This window comes from Melanostigma gelatinosum (genome assembly GCF_949748355.1).
Source record: "Melanostigma gelatinosum genome assembly, chromosome: 15".
NCBI classification, from domain to species: Eukaryota; Metazoa; Chordata; class Actinopteri; order Perciformes; family Zoarcidae; genus Melanostigma; species Melanostigma gelatinosum.
This window is the reverse complement of record NC_136648.1, coordinates 8,962,416-8,983,437: the sequence shown is the minus strand read 5'-3', so window position 1 is coordinate 8,983,437 and position 21,022 is coordinate 8,962,416. Positions and strand designations below refer to the sequence as shown.

General features: G+C 42.5%; 2 protein-coding genes across 2 annotated transcripts in view; both read left to right on the top strand.

The window, feature by feature from the left end:
* The first annotated feature begins 245 nt into the window (after positions 1-245).
* On the top strand, positions 246-14,328 carry LOC306789102 (activin receptor type-2B-like). Its single transcript, XM_079284891.1, has 11 exons — positions 246-507; positions 2,501-2,708; positions 5,239-5,354; positions 7,148-7,299; positions 7,527-7,670; positions 8,989-9,132; positions 9,949-10,097; positions 10,264-10,378; positions 11,202-11,340; positions 11,600-11,730; positions 12,022-14,328. Exons 1-11 carry the CDS (start codon positions 456-458, stop codon positions 12,214-12,216), a joined length of 1,545 nt encoding a protein of 514 aa, XP_079141017.1. The 5' UTR covers positions 246-455; the 3' UTR covers positions 12,217-14,328.
* A 2,095-nt stretch (positions 14,329-16,423) lies between these two features.
* LOC306789101 (rho GTPase-activating protein 29-like) overlaps positions 16,424-21,022 on the top strand; it is a 27,802-nt gene continuing 23,203 nt past the window's right edge. The window contains exons 1-2 of the mRNA XM_079284889.1: positions 16,424-16,560; positions 17,171-17,561. Of these exons, the coding sequence (XP_079141015.1) occupies positions 17,258-17,561 (304 nt within the window). The 5' untranslated portion in view covers positions 16,424-16,560; positions 17,171-17,257. The remainder of the gene's footprint in view (positions 16,561-17,170; positions 17,562-21,022) is intronic.

Here is a 21,022-nt window from a genome sequence, read left to right as displayed (position 1 = left end):
CTGTTTGCAGCCCATTCCCCATTTAGAAGCCATTTTGGACACAGATCAGTAACATGCATGTAAACCCCCGACCGACCTCCCGGTGCAGCGGTGCTACTATTCAAGCGAATAACCTCAAAAAAGAGCGCTGAGCTTTCGTCTCGGGCGGTTTAGCGGCTTTCCGTTCGGTTTTTGGATCCACTTCCGATGCGAAACGCTGCACCTTTTCACGGACGAAACAGTCTGGCAGACCGTTAATCGCGCCTATCTTTCTTTTTTTCTCTTGCAACGTTGTTGCGGCGTCGCGGCTATTGACACGAGTTGTGGTGGTGGTGGTGGTGGTGGTGGTTCAGGCTGCTGCACGGACCGGAGGCCTGTGGTCGTTTTGATCCTGGACGGATGTTTTGGACAACCTGAGTTTTAATGTTCGCGACGGAAAGCGGGGGGAAATATCTGTCCTGTATTCAAAACGGAACATGTCTTTTTCATGGCTGACTTGTTCACTTCTTCTGGGAACTTTATGCGCAGGTAAGCTGCTATTGTTGGTTCCGAAATTTGCAACAGTTTTTTTTCTCCCGCTGTCGGGAGGCAGACAATTTTCTTTTTTTTTGCGCGTGTGTGTAATTATATGAGTTTAAAATGTCGACCAGTGGGCGAGTTTACGCGTGTTAGTTGTTGAAACTTTGTTGGCAGTGAATACTGTGTCAGCTGTGGGGATTTTATTCTCTTACACATAATCTCCCTTTCTCTGTTTGCCTCCACAAATCTATTTCATACACGGGAATTACCAAGGCAATAGCTGTAACCTTTTGATAAAGCCTTTTTATGTTTGTTTATTTCCCCCAAAACATATCCAAATTTAAATCTGTTGCGTCCCCCTCGCCTTTCATAGCGGTGGCAGGAATAGAAGGCAGCAGCTGCACCAACATCCTGAAACCTTATAGGTTTGCGTCTCGGGACTGTTTGTGGTTACAGCCTTGATTTGAAAACACTGTCTGAAAATGATTTTCATAAATAAATGTGCGTTGGATTTGACGAGCCAGCAGCTGTTGTCCTGAAACGAGGTTACTGTTACACAGCTCCAGTGGGTTGCTTGCTACCACGTGAAATTGAGCATGAGGGTTGTTTTTCTTTTGTTTGGCTTTTTTTTTTGCCTGCGTTTGCAACTCGTACGAGAGGTTTTATTGTGAGTCCCTAACATGTTAACCTCCCCCCCCCCAAGCTAGATAGCCCCTATAGTTGCTTCGACAATAACAATATCCACCTTTCCCCCCCCTCAACTTTTAGTTATTCCACGAACTGCTATGCCTTTTTCTTTCATTGAGGCATAGCTGTCTCGTGTGTGCCAAATAGCGCTGTAGCCAATGCCTTTTATGGTTCATAGATTAGGGCTCGGAGTGTATTGTAAGCTGGCTCCTCCAGAATTCATGTTGTTATGGCGTAAGCCTCGGTAAGTGACAGAGGGAGGGGGTTGGGGAATGATCTTGTAGTAAAAGTCCTCCCGGATCATGTGACCACAGATATCAGAAATGCCATCTCTGCTCAATGGAGCATTGGACATCATGCTGTGCGCGCGTGTGTGTGTATATGTTTGTCCTTACCACCTACCTTCCTTCCATCCTTAATAATGACCATGATGTTTGGTCATTACATGCATCCCTATATGCTATAATTAAATCCATTGTATGCTTCTGGACAACTAGATGCATGTGTGTGTAACTGCATGCGTGGCTGAGAGTGAGTGTGTACGTGTGTGCGCGCGCCTGCCTGTAATGGGTTGTGGGGTAACACTGGGGGATGGGCGGCCTCCTATAGGCAGGGATTTAAAGAGACATGCACTATTTTTTGTGTGAACAAAGATTAGGCAAGAACGTCCAAGCGACACTGTGAACGGCATGTACAGCATGCTGTCTGCTTCAGCATTCATCAAAAACACGTGTTGCGTGTGTTGCTTGAGTGTGTCCAACGTTTATTCCACAAAGAGAAGTGATAAAAACCCCTTTTTCAATTGTGTAACCGCAGGAGACTGACAGCTATTGTTGTATCTCAGGCTTGGTGAGGGAAACTATTTCCTGTTCAATGACAGTAAAATAAGGTGTTATCTGTCTCTCCAGATGTGTTGCACTCCAGCAGGATACAAGAGTCTTTATCTATGGAAGTAGCATCCCGGTGTGCGGCGTGCTTCTATATCACACGAGGGCATACCATTGTCTTTCTATAGCTAATTCAATTCTGTCCTTTTTTCCCCCCTCCTTTTTAGTTGTTACTCGCTGAAAAGATCATTTGGTGAATGGGATTACGCCAAACTACTATTCAGTAACAATTTCTTAGCCCAGAGGAAACTCCCTTCTTACTACAGAGAGCTCCCAAACTTGGCCGCGTGTCAGAGTGATGATAGGGGCTTTGCTCAGAGATGTTTCTTCGTGGCATCGAGCGGATCCTTCGCCATATGTCTGTGCTTCCGCTGTTGATTTTCAATTCATTACGATGTGAGCTGACTGAGGCCTTCTGTCCTTCCCAGGCTACAGTCTGGGCGAAGCAGAGACCCGGGAGTGTGTGTACTACAACGATAACTGGCGTACGGAGAGGACCAACCAGAGCGGCTTCGAGCGCTGCGAGGGCGAGAAGGACAAGCGACTGCACTGTTATGCCTCCTGGCTCAACTCCTCAGGGACCATCAAGCTGGTGAAGAAAGGCTGCTGGCTGGATGACTTCAACTGCTATGACAGGTCGGATCACCGAGCGGGGTCATCGTGCACTTCCATTTATATTTTAGGCATCTGGCTCGCACTCAGAGCGACTGGCAGCGAGTGCAACACAAATATCTGCCTCAGTACCCATCTCTAGTTCAATACATCTATATTTCTTAGACCGGGGACCATTTTTTTAGCCACAGAAATGAATCATCGAATGGCGAAACTATTTGTCAATAAGCCAATGAACTGAAAATATTGCAAATATTTGCTGGTTTTGTCCTCTCCAATGTGAAGATTAGCCGTTTCTCCTCTTTTTTTTAAATATCTCTAAATGGAATGTGTTTGGGCTTTAGCCTTGTGGTCGGACAAAACAAGGAATTTGAAGATGTCATCTCATCAAAACAAGTAGTGACAATAACATCTCACGCTTTGGTAACATTTTAACCGGTATTATTCTTTTTAAACTGACATTTTACAGAGTAAATGACCGATCAACCGATTCATCAGTGTGGGAAATCAGTTGCCACACAGTAACATGCAAACTTCACATAAAACATGACATAAAATGTAGATATCCTGGATATATCACCACGGTAACTGTGGTTCATTTGCATATAGATGTGTTTGTTTTTTTAAAGTGTATTTACAGTGCTTTATCACCAGTATAAATCTCAACACACATTACATACACTCAGTTGCCAGTTTATTATACAGAGAGGTGTGTCTGCTGTATAACCGACCCTCGTTGATATAAATGGGGTGGACAAAATAATAGAACCGCCTGTCAGTATAATGCGATACAGTTCAACAGCACCACAGATTACATCCTCCAAGACGATCGCACAGTTGAATCAACACCTCTTTCAAACGGTTTCAAGCAAAACTGAACACAGGATTTATTGAAAGGCTGTTGTATTAGACTGCTTTATCTTTGGGTAGGTGTACCTAATAAACTGGCAACCGAGTGTAAGTCACAGCACACATTACACAAGTTTGCAAACAAAGTCACGTCTGCCGACACTGCACACGTACACACTGCACATGACACTAATATTAGATTGCTATAGGGCTGTAATTGACACTTCATTTTAATTATCAATTAATCTGTCTTTTCTCAATTGATTGTAATCTAAAAAAGTCAAACTTGTGAAAATTAAAAAAATGCCCATTGCAGTTTCTCAGAGTCCAAAGTAGCACATTCAAATACCTTGTTTTTTTTCAACCTCACAGATATTACATTTTCAATAATGTAAAACAGAAAATATACACTTAAGTATTTGATATCAGCATATGTATAACATTTGTTCTTGTAAATAACAAACAAGTGAGCTCTTAATTAATTAAAGTAACCAATCGACAATGTGATAAAACCAGAGGCAAACCGGGAGGCACATGGCCTCCTGAATCCACACACGCACGCAAGTGTCTCTCCACACACAGAACACACAGCACAGCCTGTCGAATGGAGATTATTTAATATATTTCCCGGTACAAAATGTAAGGCCAGCCAAACAGGTTGAGGTATGAAAATTCAATTTCCGATCTTGATATAGAACCAGACTCTATTAGAGGGGGGAAGTGATTTCCACATGTAGGAATTGCTGTTTGGTAAATGCTCTGCAACCAGCAGAGCTCACATTCATTCTTTCTTGGAGTCACCAGATAGTCTGCATCTGGACATGGACGGTGCAGAGTACAGCTCAGTGTCCACAGCCTGATGATGGCGGATAGATATGGTGGCACCGGGCCACTCAGGACTTGTAAGTCAGGAGGAGAATTTTAAACTGGCTTTATCAGTAGCCAGTGCAGAGCTGTGTGGCACGATCAAACTTTATAGTCTCCAAAGTGCTGTGGCTGGAATATTAAACAAGCTGGAGACCTCTGGTGGCTCATGAAGGCAAACTGGAGAAAACGTAACTCTAATAATTGGCCCCAGATTACACATCTGTGCGTACAAAGAATTTTACATTTGAACAGTAGTTCTAAAATTGACCTGCAGGTTTTGTTTTGAGAATGTCGGGATAAATATGAGCACTATTATGAGTGTTTATTGTCCCAGAGGGAGATTTGTTTTCACAGCCAGTGTAACACCAAAACAAGGCAGTATGTTCAGGGCTGCTATTGCAGAACGAACTAAACCGCTGCATTAATCTGAGTGAAATGCTCCATGGTATGCCAGTTCCTTAAGTGTTGTGTGTTCATAATTAATAAGCTTAATAAGACAACATGTTCCCATTGAAAGTGACTGTGCTTATTTAAGTACCCAATAGAAGTCTTTGTTGGTTGATACACTGGCAACATTACCAGTATCCACTACCAAGGAGTGCGTGGGTTAAAGCCAGAGTCCTGTTTATTAAAACAATAAACAGGACAAATTATTTGATACAAGATTCAGATGCTCACCTGCTTGGTTCTTGATGTCTTAAGTCACAAAATGCTACTTTAGTTTTACTATCATGATGTTTTAGCCCTATTGTTAATTATTGAAACTGCTCGACGTCTTTGTTGTTTGGTTTTCGAAGCAACAACGTAGGCGTGTCATCTGCTTTTCTTTTTTTTTTAGGCAAGAGTGTGTCTCCATGGAGGAAAACCCTCAGGTCTTCTTCTGCTGCTGCGAGGGCAACTACTGCAATGAACGATTCACCCACCTTCCTGACATGATTGGCAGTGGCAACCGAGGTGAGCCGCAAATGCATCCCACATATAGTACAAGCGAAAAATAGGTCTTTGCTTTTCCCCTCCGATTAGTGGGAGTGAAGCTTAGCCCTGCATCTAGCAGTAAAAAAAGCATGTGTATCACACTGATGCATGTTACACAGCCTTTATGATTTTTTTGTGTTCCTTTTAAATGATGCTTTGTCATAAGAAATCTGTTAATTTACCTTCTTGACATTTTACTTTTCTTTAAAATGCCTTTTTACTGGACTAATAATCTTTTTTTGCATAGTCCAATACTGATTTTCAGCTGTCTAGATCAGGGATTCCCAAAGTGTGGTGCGCGAGAGGAAAAGTGTAATGGCGGTCTGATGGTGTAATAATATTAAATATTTAAAAAAAAAATTAATTTAATTTAATTTTAATTTAAAAAGTGGGATTTTTCACAAAATAAAAACATGAATTATAAAAATTCCCTTTGTAAGATTTAAAATTAAAAACGTACAATTTAATAAATGCACTTGAGCTCCTTCCGGCAGACTTGCCGCCTGCCGCCAGTCGTACACACTAGCCAGCCTAGCTTGTGCAGCTAACGTCAGCTAACAGCGAACTTCATTCATTCAGCAACATTCATGCAAATATGCTAAACTGACTGAAATCAGGGAAACTGTCAGGTGGGACATCTGAAGCTATCGGTCGTAAAAGAGGAGAGGGAGGGAGAGAGAGAGAGAGAGAGAGAGAGAGAGAGAGAGAGAGGAATCGGAGGCGAGGGGAACGGAGAGGTGCGTTGGGGAGAGACTGGGAGAAGAAATCGAGCCAGAGGAAGATGAGACGGAGGAGACCGAAAAGGAGGAAGGGATAGCACAGACAAATCGGGAGCACATCGGCCCATCGCGGAGTCAAGGTGAAAAAAGAGGAAACGAGGGTGAGCATCAGACTGGGAAAATGATGAACAGTATCTGTGTGTGGGCTTCACTTGGATTGGCAACGCAGATTCCCCAAAGCCACAGTGCGTAGTGTGCAGTGAGGTTCTGGCTAACAGCTGTATGAAGCCCTCTTATTTACGTCACCACCTGAACACCAAGCATGCCAGTGCAAGTCAAAAGCCCCTTACATTGTTTATATCGAAATTGGAGGAGTTACAAAACAGCCAAAACAACTGCAGTCTCATTCATGTTGGGTCTACAAAAAACGCACTACGGGCTTCATATCTGGTTACAGAGTAGCAAGAAAGGGGCTACCGCACACAATCGCCGAAGACGTGTGCTTGCCAGCTGCCAGAGAGATGGTGGAATGTATGATTGGGGGGAAAGAAGCAAAAAAGTTGGACATGATCCCGGTGCAATGTTGCAGTTGCCCCTTTGTTCGGTTTGTGTTCACACTGCAACATTTAACAGCGGACTAAATCTTGTAAACAAATGCCACGCGCGAGCAAACTGTTCTCTCATTGGTCCGATTCTTATGCGGCTATAAAGGCTTAAAAGGCTCTGTTGCTTTTTTTTTTTTTTTTGGGGGCGGGGGGTCGGGATGTAGAAGGGGGTGCGCGGCCTAAAAAGTTTGGGAACCGCTGGTCTAGATCTCTAGAAGGTGACAAAAAGTAGACTTTAAATCCATTATATATTGCCTATTTGTTTTTATATTTACTGCCTGTACAGTGGCTCAGTCAGTTATGATCAAGGCTGGAAAATTTAGATAGAATGTTACCCGTCTCTTTTAAAATCAGGTTATAGAGTCTGTGAGGGACGTCCGTGATACTGCATACAACCTACAACGCCATAAAGCTGACATGCTGTAATTATTCTGTTCCGCCCCGACAGTGAAAATCCGGCCTCCGCCCCGAGTGCCGTCCCTGCTCAACGTGCTCGTGTACTCCCTGCTGCCTCTGTGCGTGCTGTCCCTGGCCCTCATTCTGGCCTTGTGGATGTACCGCCACCGCAAACCTCCCTACGGCCATGTGGACCTGAGCGAGGTGAGAGAGGCCATATACCCCAGCCTGACTCCTCGTTTAAAGTGGTAATCTGTGGCGCCGAGAGATCAGTCTTTCCCCGCATGTTTGTTTCTGCGCTGCTACTCCTCGTCACCCCGTTGTTACATTCCTGTAATGTTCTGCACTCGGGGCAAGAGAAGTGCCGACATCTTTCAGACCGATTCAGCAGGAGAACAAGACTTAACTGGCTTTCCTTGTCTGTCATTCAGGATCCTGGAGCGACTCCTCCATCCCCCTCACTGGGTCTGAAACCACTGCAGCTGCTGGAAATCAAAGCTAGGGGGCGCTTTGGTTGTGTTTGGAAGGCCCAGTTGATGAGCGAATATGTTGCTGTAAAAGTCTTCCCTGTGCAGGTATGTCAATTAATTCAAAGCGTTTTGATATTGCGGACCGCTGCTTTGCAGCTCCGGTTTGTGTATTAACATTAGATTTGAGTCACCGTGCCGAGCATCCAGTTTGTTTTCCCCCACTAAGACTCCTAACCATCTGGATGAATAAATATCCTGCCTGTTGCACAATATAACATCTTTTAACCCATTACTCAAGTTGGGACTTGTATTGCCAAATCTCTGTACTCTTAATGTCAAATGTCCCCGCAAAATATATTATGTGTCTGAAAATATAAGATATTGGACAGTAACATTAACACGATAATAATAACAGCAATTATAGCAAATAAACAAAAAAGACATGTTACAAATAACACTGTAAAACACTCGTAGAGCAGAAATCCAGCGTTGTAGCTCAGGGCCGAACCATCAACCAGGGAAGTGAGGCTTGAGCAGGGCTGATATGATCTTCATCTATTTGTTGAAAGCCGAGCAGCTGCATTTGTACCCGCGAGCGGTGCAATATGACTTATAGTCTAAATGAGAAGAGGAAGAAAGCATGGATGACCTTCTCGAGAGTCCAGAGGGAACGGCCTGATCGTTAAGATTCTCCTTCAATGGATACAAACATGACTGTAATTCAGTTTTTCAGAAGAAAGGTAGCTGTCAAATATCACACCCAGGTTTCTGGCTGCAGGTTAGATATTGAAGAGAATAATCCAAGATATACGTGCACCAATATAACTGATATTTAAGATTTTTGGTTCAAAATTTACAAATTGTGAAAGGAGTGATGTCATTTCTAGCTCTCGTCTTTGTTGAACAGAAGTACAACTACCATTGCGTCGCTACTGTAACGGAACCCTCTTCTACCAGCACCGCTTCCTTTTTCTTTCAATGCAGTTGTCAGGCAGTCACCGCCACACACTTGACGTTTCACCCTTGTGTCGTGCCTGCCTGCGCTAAGGGGCGGTCGTTGCTTTGTGCTCACACAACAACACCGTCATCATCTTCAGACTGTTTTTGCTTTTACGATTATACAAGACAGAGGTCACAACACCGACCAGTAAGACAAAAGCCCCATTTTTGTTAGACCAGTGCTGAAGGTGGTTAAACGGTTTACGAGGTGCAAGTTTAAAACATTTTAGCTGATGTTCAAAGATCACTGCATATATAGGTTTTTTGAAAATCAGATGCTTAGCATTGGGACTTGAATGTGATGTTTATGCACCAACTAGGGCTTTGTTTTAACATATAGGAAAAGGATCCCATTGTTTTCCAACGTGCTTCTGCAAATCACGAAGACCTAATCACTTTCTGATCCGCTTGTGTGCTCGTACAGGATAAGCAGTCGTGGCAAAACGAGCGGGACATATTCGTGACTCCGGGGATGCGTCATGAAAACCTCCTGCGTTACATCGCTGCAGAGAAGCACGGCACCAACCTGGAGGCGGAGCTGTGGCTTATCACAGAGTTTCATGAGAGGGTGAGTGCACATCTTCCTCTATATCTATCTATCTATCTATATATATATCTATATATATATATATATATAGCAAAATTCATGGTGAGGTGTATAGGGCGTCTGTGTTTACTAGAACTGCTGAACAGAAGAGCATCACAGCTTTTAATAAAGTGGATATTATTACTCATGGCAGGTCCGCAATACCCAGTATGCCTTAAAGTGATATAGTTGCTTTGATGTATTCAGTGTATTACTTAAGTATGTAGTGTGAAAATAACAGGTAATTATGTTGATTACTACGAGCATTAAAAATGACAGTAGTACTGTGTGTGTGCCTGAAATTATACTGTATGAATAAACGCCTCCGGGCTACCAAAATATATCCATCATTGGTTTTCACAACAAAGGTATTAATACATCAAAACAGGATTAAACAATAATTACCATAACCACAAATGAAGCATTTGTGTAATGACATTCACGGCTTGTCCTCGAATCACCTTCTATTCATGGCAGCGGCACAAACGTATTTAGTTCCGGTAATTGTCTGGGTGCCATCTGTGCATGTGTCATCTGTTTGGTGTATATATTTTTTTTAATGATAATTTAAGCTATATTGTTTGAATTTAGACGCCTCTGGTAATTCTTTCAGACTACGCTACTCGGCTGGCAAATGAAATGAAACGCGGGACCAAAAACAATCTATTCCAGGGTTATGGTCGGCTAACTCTTTGGACGCTAACAGCAAATTCTCTGAGAAATGTATTAAATTCGATTGTTGTGCAGTTATTATACCTTGTTCCTGAAGTGTGTGTGTGTGTGTGTGTGTGTACACAGGGCTCATTGACAGACCACCTGAAGGGTAACAATGTGAACTGGGGTGAACTGTGTCACATAGCAGAGACCATGTCCCGTGGCTTGGCATACCTCCATGAGGACATTCCCAGCTACAAGGGAGAGGGGCCCAAACCCACCATTGCACACAGGTAGAGAACACAAACTGTTCCCGGCTTTCCTGAACCTCTAAACGCTAAAACATGCGTTTGATTTTTAGTATTGCTGTCTTCTGCTTGTGCATGATTTAGTCATTTTGCCCTTAAAATCCATGGATTAATATGCAAGACTAAATTAGTCCTGAAATGAATTTTCCAGGGACTTCAAGAGTAAGAATGTGATGGTACGAGATGATCTGACTGCAATCATTGGAGACTTTGGGCTCGCTGTACGATTTGAGCCAGGAAAACCTCCAGGAGACACTCACGGCCAGGTATCACTTCTCCACTGGTTCTGATTTCCACATTGGCACTCTGATGCAAGTCTGAGTCATTGTCACCTGATTTCTCTGAAATGTTCAGAAAGGACTCCTATGGGTTACTGTGTTTCATATTTACACTTTATTTATTTTGTCGAGGTTTTCCATTTTTACATAAAAATGTTTCTTCTGTTGATCAGTGTAAAAAAAAAAACAGCTTCAATAACCCACTGTGATTACAAGGGACAAATATAAAAGTCTGTTTTTACAAGTTAAAAATAATGCTCTTAGAGGCAGTTTACCATTGAAGGGTTTGACATTGAGAAATGGTAGTAATACGTCATCCGAAAATAATTCAACAGTGTTTATTCTGGCTGCAGAATAACTTGATAAGTTTGGTGATTGCTGCTTTAAGTAGAGCCAGTTCACCCAGCAGCGGAGCAGGGTGCTGTTTGATACTAAAGCATTGGTTTGTGTTGTTTGAACTGCCATGCTTGGCAACATTAAGTGCCTGATCAGACAGTGATTTGCGGTTTGCTGCAACTTCTTTTTTAAATTATTGTTGCTGGGCAACCACCGAAAGAGCACTAACGTTAGCTTAACACCCCGAACCATGACCGTAAAACCATGAGCTCTCTGCTACCTAATAGTTAACAGTTTCAATGAATGAAAACACCGTACCATAACAGCATGTGATCTGATTGACTCCAATTTGTGTGTGTGTGTGTGTGAACACATCATTTGAAAACGCACACGTATTGGCCGAGTGGCACAAGTACTCTTCAGGAACACCATTCATGGCCATACTCACGTATTCTTGAATCCATTGTCCTGCCAGGTGGGTACGAGGCGTTACATGGCTCCAGAGGTGCTGGAGGGAGCCATCAACTTCCAGCGAGACTCCTTCCTGAGGATAGACATGTATGCTATGGGCTTGGTGCTGTGGGAGCTGGTGTCTCGCTGCACAGAGGCAGACGGTGAGTCAAACGGTGCAGGAATTCTGCTTGGCCCACAGGTTGAAAGGCCACTGCTTCAGGCTGACCTAATAAACAAAGGATTAGTGTTCGTTTTAGCCTGGGAAAGCCAGCCGATCTAGGTTAAAGGGTGTAATGTGGGGTAGTTTAAACAGAGTGCAAGTTTCAGCGTTTTAAAATCCAGATGCTGCACTGTTATCTTAAGCACTCTGTGTGACGCTTTCCATCCTGTGCCCCTTACTGCCCCCCCCCCCCTCTTCAGGTACAGTTGGCGAGTACATGCTGCCGTTTGAGGATGAAATAGGCCAGCATCCCTCCCTGGAGGATCTGCAGGATGTGGTCGTGCACAAGAAGATGCGTCCAGCCATCAAGGACTGCTGGCTCAAACATCCTGTGAGTAACAGTGGAAGAATAGCTCCCGCAGTTTCAACAGCAATGCCAGGATATCATGCATCCTTTTGTTTTTTTCCCAGTGAACACAGCTCGATCATCTGAGGTCATAGTCAGTTCTCTGAATTAGTTATGTTTTTGTTGTTGCTGTATCTTATATCTACACCTTAAGGTTACATGAAAAGTGAGAGATTTCTGTCCTATGACAAAAAAGAAGTGCCCTTTCTTTTTAAATAAAGTAAGAAAATAGAACCTCCGACTTCCTGTGCTAAAACGTCTGCTTTGCGGCTACAGGGTCTGAGCCAGATGTGCGAGACCATCGAAGAATGCTGGGACCACGACGCAGAGGCGCGATTGTCTGCTGGTTGCGTCGAGGAGCGCATCGGCCAGATCGCCAGGACGATCAGCAGCACTACCTCAGACAGCCCCGTGTGCATCGTGATGTCGCTCACCAACGAGGACCTGCCTCCCAAAGAGTCCAGCACCTGAACGGGTGACACCACCATCCTTCATCTGAGCTCCTGACTTTTTATTTTTCAAATCCAAACTCAGCGGATCTCCGTGAATATTTTAAAACTTCTTTTTTTTTTAAACAACAACTAGCAACTTGAATGCAGCTGCTATTTTATCCCACACTGGTCATTTTTATTTTTATTTTATTTTTTGGGTGTTGAAAGTCAGATCTTACTAACGCATCCATCTGCTGTAGTTTTGAAGTAGTAATAAGTTATGCGATGGGCACATCTGATAACACCCGTGTGTCGAATCTTAAATGTCGTCATTACCTCATGTATTTCTTTCGTGTTAGTATATTTTTTATTACCTCATAAGTTGTTATCTTGGTCGTTTTCCTGTCTTGGTCATGATTGTCGGCGGCCAAATGAAATGAACTTCGGACGACGTGCCGCACACCTCGGAGGACCCGTTTTGAGACTGTTAGACAAAATATATTCATCTTCCTCAGGGGTCGAAGATTCTTGATTTCTAAACTCGAGTGTGCTCCCTTATTTTAAACCTGTGAATGCCTCAGAATGGGGAGAAAAAAAAAGATTTTAAAACATCGGAGCACAGATGTGTTTATCGCAAGGTAGGAGCTAAAATTGGAGCTGAGCAGTAATATTGGACATTTGCGACTTTGAAGATTTGGGACGATCCTCTTGTCCCCGGGGAACTACCTCTCAGGTATCCAGTAGGCTTCTTTGGAACATTTTCTCTAAGTTGAGAGCCAAGCTATCCAGCTAGCTATCATGGACATATTCCTGGATTTTATTTTGTTTTTTAACTGTAGAAATTCAGAGTTACTCCAGTGCCAGGGGCATTGACGGATGCCGTCTGGAGTTCCAATGTTACACGTTCTTGATTTTAACTGTGTGTGCGTGTGTGAATGATTGCGTGTGAGAATTTATTTGAAGACTAAATGATGTGTGATGGATAGAGCGTGTTTTTGAAGTAAGAAGCATGGGCAGATAGTTGGGGTTTATCCTTGCGAGGGCCATACTTGAGTAAGCAACATGTCTGTTTTTCATTTTCATGGGTGTTTCTTCAATAGACTCAGTCGGACACCAGTCCCCAGATACCTCAAGTCACTGTACATCATGCAAGGAGAGCTCAAATGGTTGCCTTTGTCTCAAATGCAATGCCATAGTTGTACCATAACACGAATACCATACATTGAATGTCCGTTATGCTGCTGTGACTATTCCAGGATACTCAAGGATTTGAAGATGTACATGTATTCTTTGTTGATATTACGCTAATGATATTATTGTGAGGCTAATATTCTGTTTTTGTGTGTTTGTTTTTTTGACTGGGTAAGCCCTCAGCTGCTTACTCCACCAGACTGACCTCAGATATTCTGACAAGTACCTCAGGCTTTTTCTACATGTATATCAAGTTGTGTTATGTATTTTATTGTGTTTTAGTAGTTGAGATATTTTATTGCCGGTTGGGCCTCTTTGTCTGTGTTCTTTTATTTTCTTTTTTTTAAAGAGCCTGACCAGTCGTCACGGTGTTAATGCTGTACAAACCTAAAAAGAAGAGAGGCAGATTCTTGTAAATAGACCGGTTCACACAGTTGCCGAACACTAATCTGTTTTGTTTTTTTTAAATACAAAAGCAGGACATTATTGTTTTCATTTCACAGAAACGGAAAGGGATTTCTCAGTTCCACCTCTACATATTTAACAGTCATTTTGACAACCAGCCCTGTGATATTTTATATATATATATATATCTATGATTTTTTTTTTTTCCAAGAATGGTGGTTGTGTTGCTGATTTCTATTAATAACGGTATCAGTTCCTCTGAATCAGAAGCTGTGTAGGTAGCACTTGCATTAGAAAGCTTAGTGTACGGTATATGTGTATATATATAACAACAAAAAAATCCCTGATGGTTAGGTGCTGGCGGCTTCTGTGATTGGCCACTTGTTAGAAATGCCCGTTTTTACAGTATTACCTCAATAATTAACCTGCTGATGTGATGTTCAGACCTGTTCGGTGATATTTAAACCACGTTGGACGACACACAGGCTCATCTGTTGTGCTTTGATAGGTGTTGTGAAAGATGGTGATTTTAACAGTGCTCTGTGACGCTTGCTCCTGTGCAGTTTTGGTAAAGAACTTGTGGGTGGGTTTGGGGGGGGGGGGGGGAGAAAAACCATCAATCCATACCGACTATTATATATAGAATCATCAACTCTGTGATTGATTGATAATGCATCCCCATTGCGAATCATGTAAACAGTGGCATGTGCGTGGTCCAAGAGTCCAGCAATATTTATTATACAGCAATAGTCACTTGAATATCGTAGTTTAAGTAGTTAAACTCAGATGTGACTTAGCAGTTTTCTTTTGTGGATCAATAAAGTGCATCTCATCACACCTGGATCATGTTCTGATGGAGACACATGTTAAAACCTCTTAATAGAATAAATGCTGCGGGTTTAATTTCTGTGACGGCTGAACGTGACCCAGGTGCTTTCACATATTGTGCCAGAAAAACAACGATCACGAAGGAAAATCTGCCGTGACCGTTCGTTACCTCCAAATGCTGTCTTACACCCAGCGCTTCTGAACAGAAAAACCTGTTACCTCGTGCAGTACCTCGTTAGCAACACTAAGGAGTCAGTCTCATCTTCAAAACAAAAAAAGGAAAAAAAAGAATTGTGTATATATTAGCTTGACAAATGTAAAGGGTTTCTTCCTTTTCATGTGTGAATCAAAAACATTTTTTATTTTTTATTTGCAGTCAACATATTGCTCATTTGTCATTGTGTGAATGGGTGTTTGACTGAATAGTGACCTTCCCTGTTTATGTGAACTGTGTGTGTGTGCGTGTGCGCGCGGCGTGTGGGTGTATGTTGGTTGGTTTCACTAAAACAGCACGAATGGTAACTTTATCTGTGTGTTGAAATGCTTAGAAATATAAACTAGATGAGAATACATCCATCTTTTTGTATATTGAAATAAAGACAAACTCTGATTAACCATGCAAATGGAAGTCGTTTTTCTTCAGTTCACATCAGTTTCACCATGTTTAACTTTCATGAGACATCACCTCAACGTAATACAAAATAATTAAAATACAAAAATATTTTTAATGCCATAAGCAAGACATGTATTGGAGGCTTTACTGTTTAATGCAAAACTGTTGTAAGTGCATGTTTTTGTGACTGCATAGAATTATACAGTAGTGCTCTTTGGTTACATATATACACTAGATGGCAGCAGTGGTGCCAGTTGTTTGATTTAGTACATTTGTTTTGTCTGGGGCAATACACATTCATGAACACTGATCAATAGATATTGTACCAGACAAAAAAACAGACATTGATCAAAACTAACCAGTAGTGATGTTATTTACATGTTGGGTCTGATATATATTCTACAATTGTTGGCAAGACTTACGCATGTGAGTCAAACATGTCACGATTATTGCAGAACAGGAACAGAACAAACATATTCCATACATTCAAATTGTGCCCAGTTTGAATATACAGCAATAATATGTCGAAGGTAATATGGTACATATATTAGTAGCCTATGTAGTTTAGGCTACTACTAAGGACAAAAAATTGACTGTACTACAGCATTGGAGGCTTGTTTTTAACCAATATAGCAGATGAGAAAGGATCTATTTCAGCTAAGAAATGGAACATGCTTAGCCTTAGCATACCTGCTCTTTGTGTCAAAGAATGCTGCCATTGAAACAAAAGGTAAACCAAGTGGGCGCTAGTGTATATTACAAGACCAATGAAAGGTGTGGCAGATTTGTCACACAAATGTTACAAATGTGAAATGCTGATTTCTTTAGCTGTAAACCAGCACTATGTTCTTGCAAAAGTTTGACTACATATTCCAAAATATATGTGGTTTTTCGAACAATCCAATTTCAGTTGACATGGTTTGCCTCTTAATGTTACATATTTTTAGGCGAGATAGAAAATTACAGTTATTGTCCTCTCAAATTAAAGACACAGTCAATAAAAATCCAATAAACTTTCTCGCCAAGTTAATGGTAACTAATCCAGTTCGATGAGTTGCCCAAACGTCCGCCCGCACCGGAAGGCATCGCGGCTCCATTTCTTTTAGAAGATCTGGCCAATCACAACGCGTCTGCGCCGTCACGTGACAACCCGACCACTAAATTACGATTGAGTTGAGAGTTGCTGATTGTAGGCTACTCTCCGATGTACAGTCACTCAAAGCGGGTTAACCGTTCTTGGAGTTTATTTGTTTTTTCTGACGGAAATGCTTCTGCGTTTTCACGGTGTCCATTGAGTAAAGTTTTGTTCGGATATCGTCGCCATTATGTCAAAAAACTGCAGAGCAGGTGAGTGTAAAGTAGCGTTTTTTAGCTTTGCCAGCAAAGCAGTTTATGACCCCGGTCGACAGCATCACTTTTTCACTGTCCGGAAAAAGACAAGTTTGAGGTTGTTTTGAATTTAAATTTTTTTTTTACTGGTTTTGTAATTAATTCCCGAGGCTTTTCTTTGTTTTTGTTTTTGAAATGTGTTTATTTTTGTTAGTATTTACTTTTTATTACATTGTGTGGCAATGCTTTTATGTATTGACCGATAACATTATTTTACAAACAAGCTACCGTTCTAACCATTGAAACGTTAAAAGGAAACTTATATTCGGACCATAAAAGAGTAAATAATGCTTGTTGTAAACTGTAAGCTTCACTAAAGTTGCTATCAAAAACAGATAAGTCACGTGAGTGTAATGTTGAAGTGAACAGTTACAGGACACATAATTTGCTGTTTTGATTAGATTTTGTATTTTGAGTACATACTTTTGGTTCTCTGTTATTACTTTATGTGTAAGTTAACAGGACGTTAACAATCCAGTAATCCAGTAGATTCGTGAGTTTAGGAAGGGAGACCCTCAGACACACAATGGCAACACATCATTTTTACTCATCATTCTCTGTCTTTCAGCCAAGGACCAGGGCAGCGTGTTAAGTTCAGAGGCTAGCTGGCCTGCTGTCCCCCTTGTGAAGGGTGGCAGCTGGAGTGGCTATTGGGATGCTACGGAAGAGCAGCAGCAGCAGCAGCAGTGGTGGTGGTGGCGGCGGTGGGACTAAGCATACCCAGCGTCTGCCAAGACATCACTCCAAGCCTCACGTAGGATCTCTGTCTGCTGGATCCACCAAGACCTGGGACATGGGCCGCAGCTCCAAGAACCCAAATCCTCTGAGCAGCATGGGGCTGACGTCCCGCCTGGTGGGGGCACCGGGAGTGGATCCGGAGTACGTAATGCATCTGGTGAATGATGTACGGGGGTTCGCCGATGTGCTGCTCAACCTCAAGGAGGCCTTCCAGTGTCCAGGTGAGTCCAGCTTCAGGGCGAGCTGGAATGCGGAGGTGATTGTGCAGGAGCTGTAGAGGTGACGGAAGTAGAGTACCATAAAGTGACTTGGTTGAAGAAAGAAATCCACATTCGGATACTTGTGACTCATAATCAATGTTCATGTTCAGTGGGATTTAGGGGTTATAAGCTATATCACATTCCACTTGCCTACCTTTACTTAAGTCTGGAATTCTTACGCATCTTACATATTCTTTCATTGAACCCCAGATAGTGTGGGGAACATGTTGCATTAAGGTGATGGTCGAGGGAGCAATATCGTGATAACGGCAATACTTTTCCCACTTTAGTAAGTCCTCAACTTAGAGGAGAGGCTACGGATTTCTCCTTGTGTAATCGCTGACCATTTTATTTTCTAGAAAGGAGCCATGGCTGCTACAGATAGCTAAAATTCTCTGCCAGCAAATTCCATTGTAGATTACACTGGGAGTGTATTGACAAGCATTCGTGTTGTCTTTGTTTGGACAGTTGTCCACAGGAATCACAGTTGCAAAACTCACCAACACACTTTTTAAACAGTGTACCAGTGAACATTTCCTTTCACTCGTAGGTAGTATGTATCACAGCGACACGTCCCTGGTCTGATTTGATGCCTTCTCGACCAACACCCACAAAACACAATCGTGGCAGTGTAAAGGACTAAAAGTCCAGGAAGGCTCTTGTGTGTTTTTGCAGTGTTACAGAAAGACAAGTAAAGCCCAAAGTTTGCCATCGTGACAGACGGCCAGAACCACCTGTGTAGTGTCAGTTCACAGTGTGATAACGGGCCTCGCCGCTAACATGCTGGAGCACTTGCAAATGTTGTCGGCCTCTTAACATCGACACAACCCACACACTGCTACACGTTAGCGCGGCAGACACCACAGCAGACATAGGTTACTTACTCTCTCTCTGTTTTTCTCACATGGCTTTGCTCTTGTTTGCGGACGCACTCAAAAAACTCCACCCACATAAAATACCGCATAGTGTTTAACAAGGCTCCACAGAAGCATTTACTGATAGTAACAAACTTACTGTTATCACATAAGCAGTGCAGTTTTTAATTCAGCAATCATTTATTCTGTTAGTTGTCAAAAAACAGGGATCCCAGAACAAAGTTTTTGTTTTGTCCACTTGGAAACATAAGATTTTTAATGAACTTAATCATTTAAAAACTAGTGTAATATGTTTGTTGTCATTTATTGTCATTGTGAGCAGACACACCCTCTGATTTAGCATTTTGTTGTCTGTATTACTCTAGCTGCATCACCGGCAGAGGTATTCCTTCTGTGGATCAATAATGTGAGGCTTCCACTATTACTACTCCTGCTCTTCTGATAAAAGACACATACCTCCACACAGACTCACACATGCTGGGGTCCCACTGCAGGTCTGGTAGTGGGAGGGAGTTGTTTAGCCATTCCTCTAGCTGGAGGAGTGAGGCCCCTGTGAGTGAGCCCAGGCTTGAGTCGTGCTGAGTGTTGCTCTGAGCCATCACAAAAACATTTGGGATATCGCCTCCCCTTAAACAACAGCTCTTATTGAGCAGGTGGGGATGACATCATACCATATGACCCTATAAATGTCATCAGCTCTTTGTGATTTGGACTCGTGGTTTATTTTTTCTATTCTTTTCTCGGAGACACAAGCCTCTTGGTGCAACAGCTCATGCAAGATGCTGCTATTGTGGTTTGCCTTCCAGTCAATAGTAAATATTGAGTCATTTTCATACTCATTTGTAACAAAGGACTGGTGGAAGATGGTCATTTTAAGTCAAATCCAAGTCAACAGTCTGCCTAGCTTAAAATATACAGTGATCTCCAACAGTAACCAACTCTGAAACATGTGTTTGTACATCCATAATTAGATTTCATTTATGATTTTACTGTTTTCATCTAAGGGGTCAGGGAGGTACACAGAGGAAAGCTGCAGTAATGAGGGAAGAGTGGAAGAGGTTAGCGAGGCACATGCAGATCTCGTGTTATTCTTTTCATATTTGGAAAGGTCTGTCACTGGAGATGCAGTGTGAAACCGACGCAATGCGTACGCCTTTAATAAGGGTGTGGGCAGCTTTGTCCTCCTCGCAGTGTGTGTCTCATAGCTCCTCGTACAAAGAAAACTCAGAGAGCTTAGCTAGGAAGACGCTTATTTTTCCTCTTCGGACACCTGCCAGTTCTTTAGCTGGAGGCCCATGCACGCAGCGTGTTCGGTTGACAGAAACCTACAGGGGGAACTCCATAAGTGACCATAAGCTTGAGTTGACTAGATCCACCACGTTCACACCCACAACATCACACGTCTAGATCCCCCCCCCCCCCCCCCAGGGTCAGATGGTGGTGTAGATTTACACGGTTTCTCAGTCACTGTGCTTGCCAGAGTTGTTGCCCAACAATAGTCAAGCAGTCAAAGAATGTAACCCAAGAGAAGAATGCGAGGCTGTATGAGTTTGACTGACTCTGTCCCCATGCTGTCCCGAGATGAATTCTGTCCACTCGCACCTAGCCCCACCAGGAAGAGCACCGGGCTTTGAAGCAAATTTTACATAGTGACCACACGGTCTAATTAATATTTCCGCATCAGTCACGTGACGCAATGGGCCCCAAAATACTTTTCCCTATCAGGTGAATCAACTTACAAATACTTGCATAGTCCGTATTTAAATGATTAGTCCTTAGAGTTGCCAAATGCACTTATACCCAAATCCAGAGTTATTTTCCTTTGTCCGTTCATGTGAATGACAACGAGGCTGGACCGAGGGCTGGCAGGCGTAATTAAAGGAAACGTTAGTGCGCATGCTCTATGGGCCCATGGATGTGGTAGTTGGCCAGAAGATCTGGGTAATTTAATCAGAATTTTATACTCAGAAGTCAAAGTTTTTTTCCTTTCATAGGAATAAATGGGGCGCTGTATCCAGTTCTCTTCATACATCCATGACTCGCACATTACAACACACGCCGTTGGATCGCACTCAACCCTTTTATTCGGTTGTTTATCCATAACATTTCATTTAAATTGACCCAACATTTGTAAACAGCAAATGTTAACATGTCAATTTTGTTAACAGCTTGTGGTCACAAATGGACCTGAAACATTTTCCAGTTCCCCAAAATGTCTACTTTCAAAAACTGAAAGCACACACAATCCTATAGTGGTCCATCAAAGCTCTCAGTGAATTCTTGTGGTATCGGTATGTGATTGTTGTCAACAGTGTAGAATAACTCGAGCACACACAGTGTGGCCAAACATTAGATCGTGACTGGTATTTGAACAGCATCAGGGCCAATATGAGAAGAGAGGAAAACAATTAAAACATGTCATATTGTTGTCTTAATTCAGACATTTTGTTGCTTTGCAGAAGACTGCTTGGTTCATGGTTTTAATCAGGTTGAAAAAGGAGTCGTCTACACACAGCCGAGCTGCTGTCCCCCTCCCATCCCCCCCCT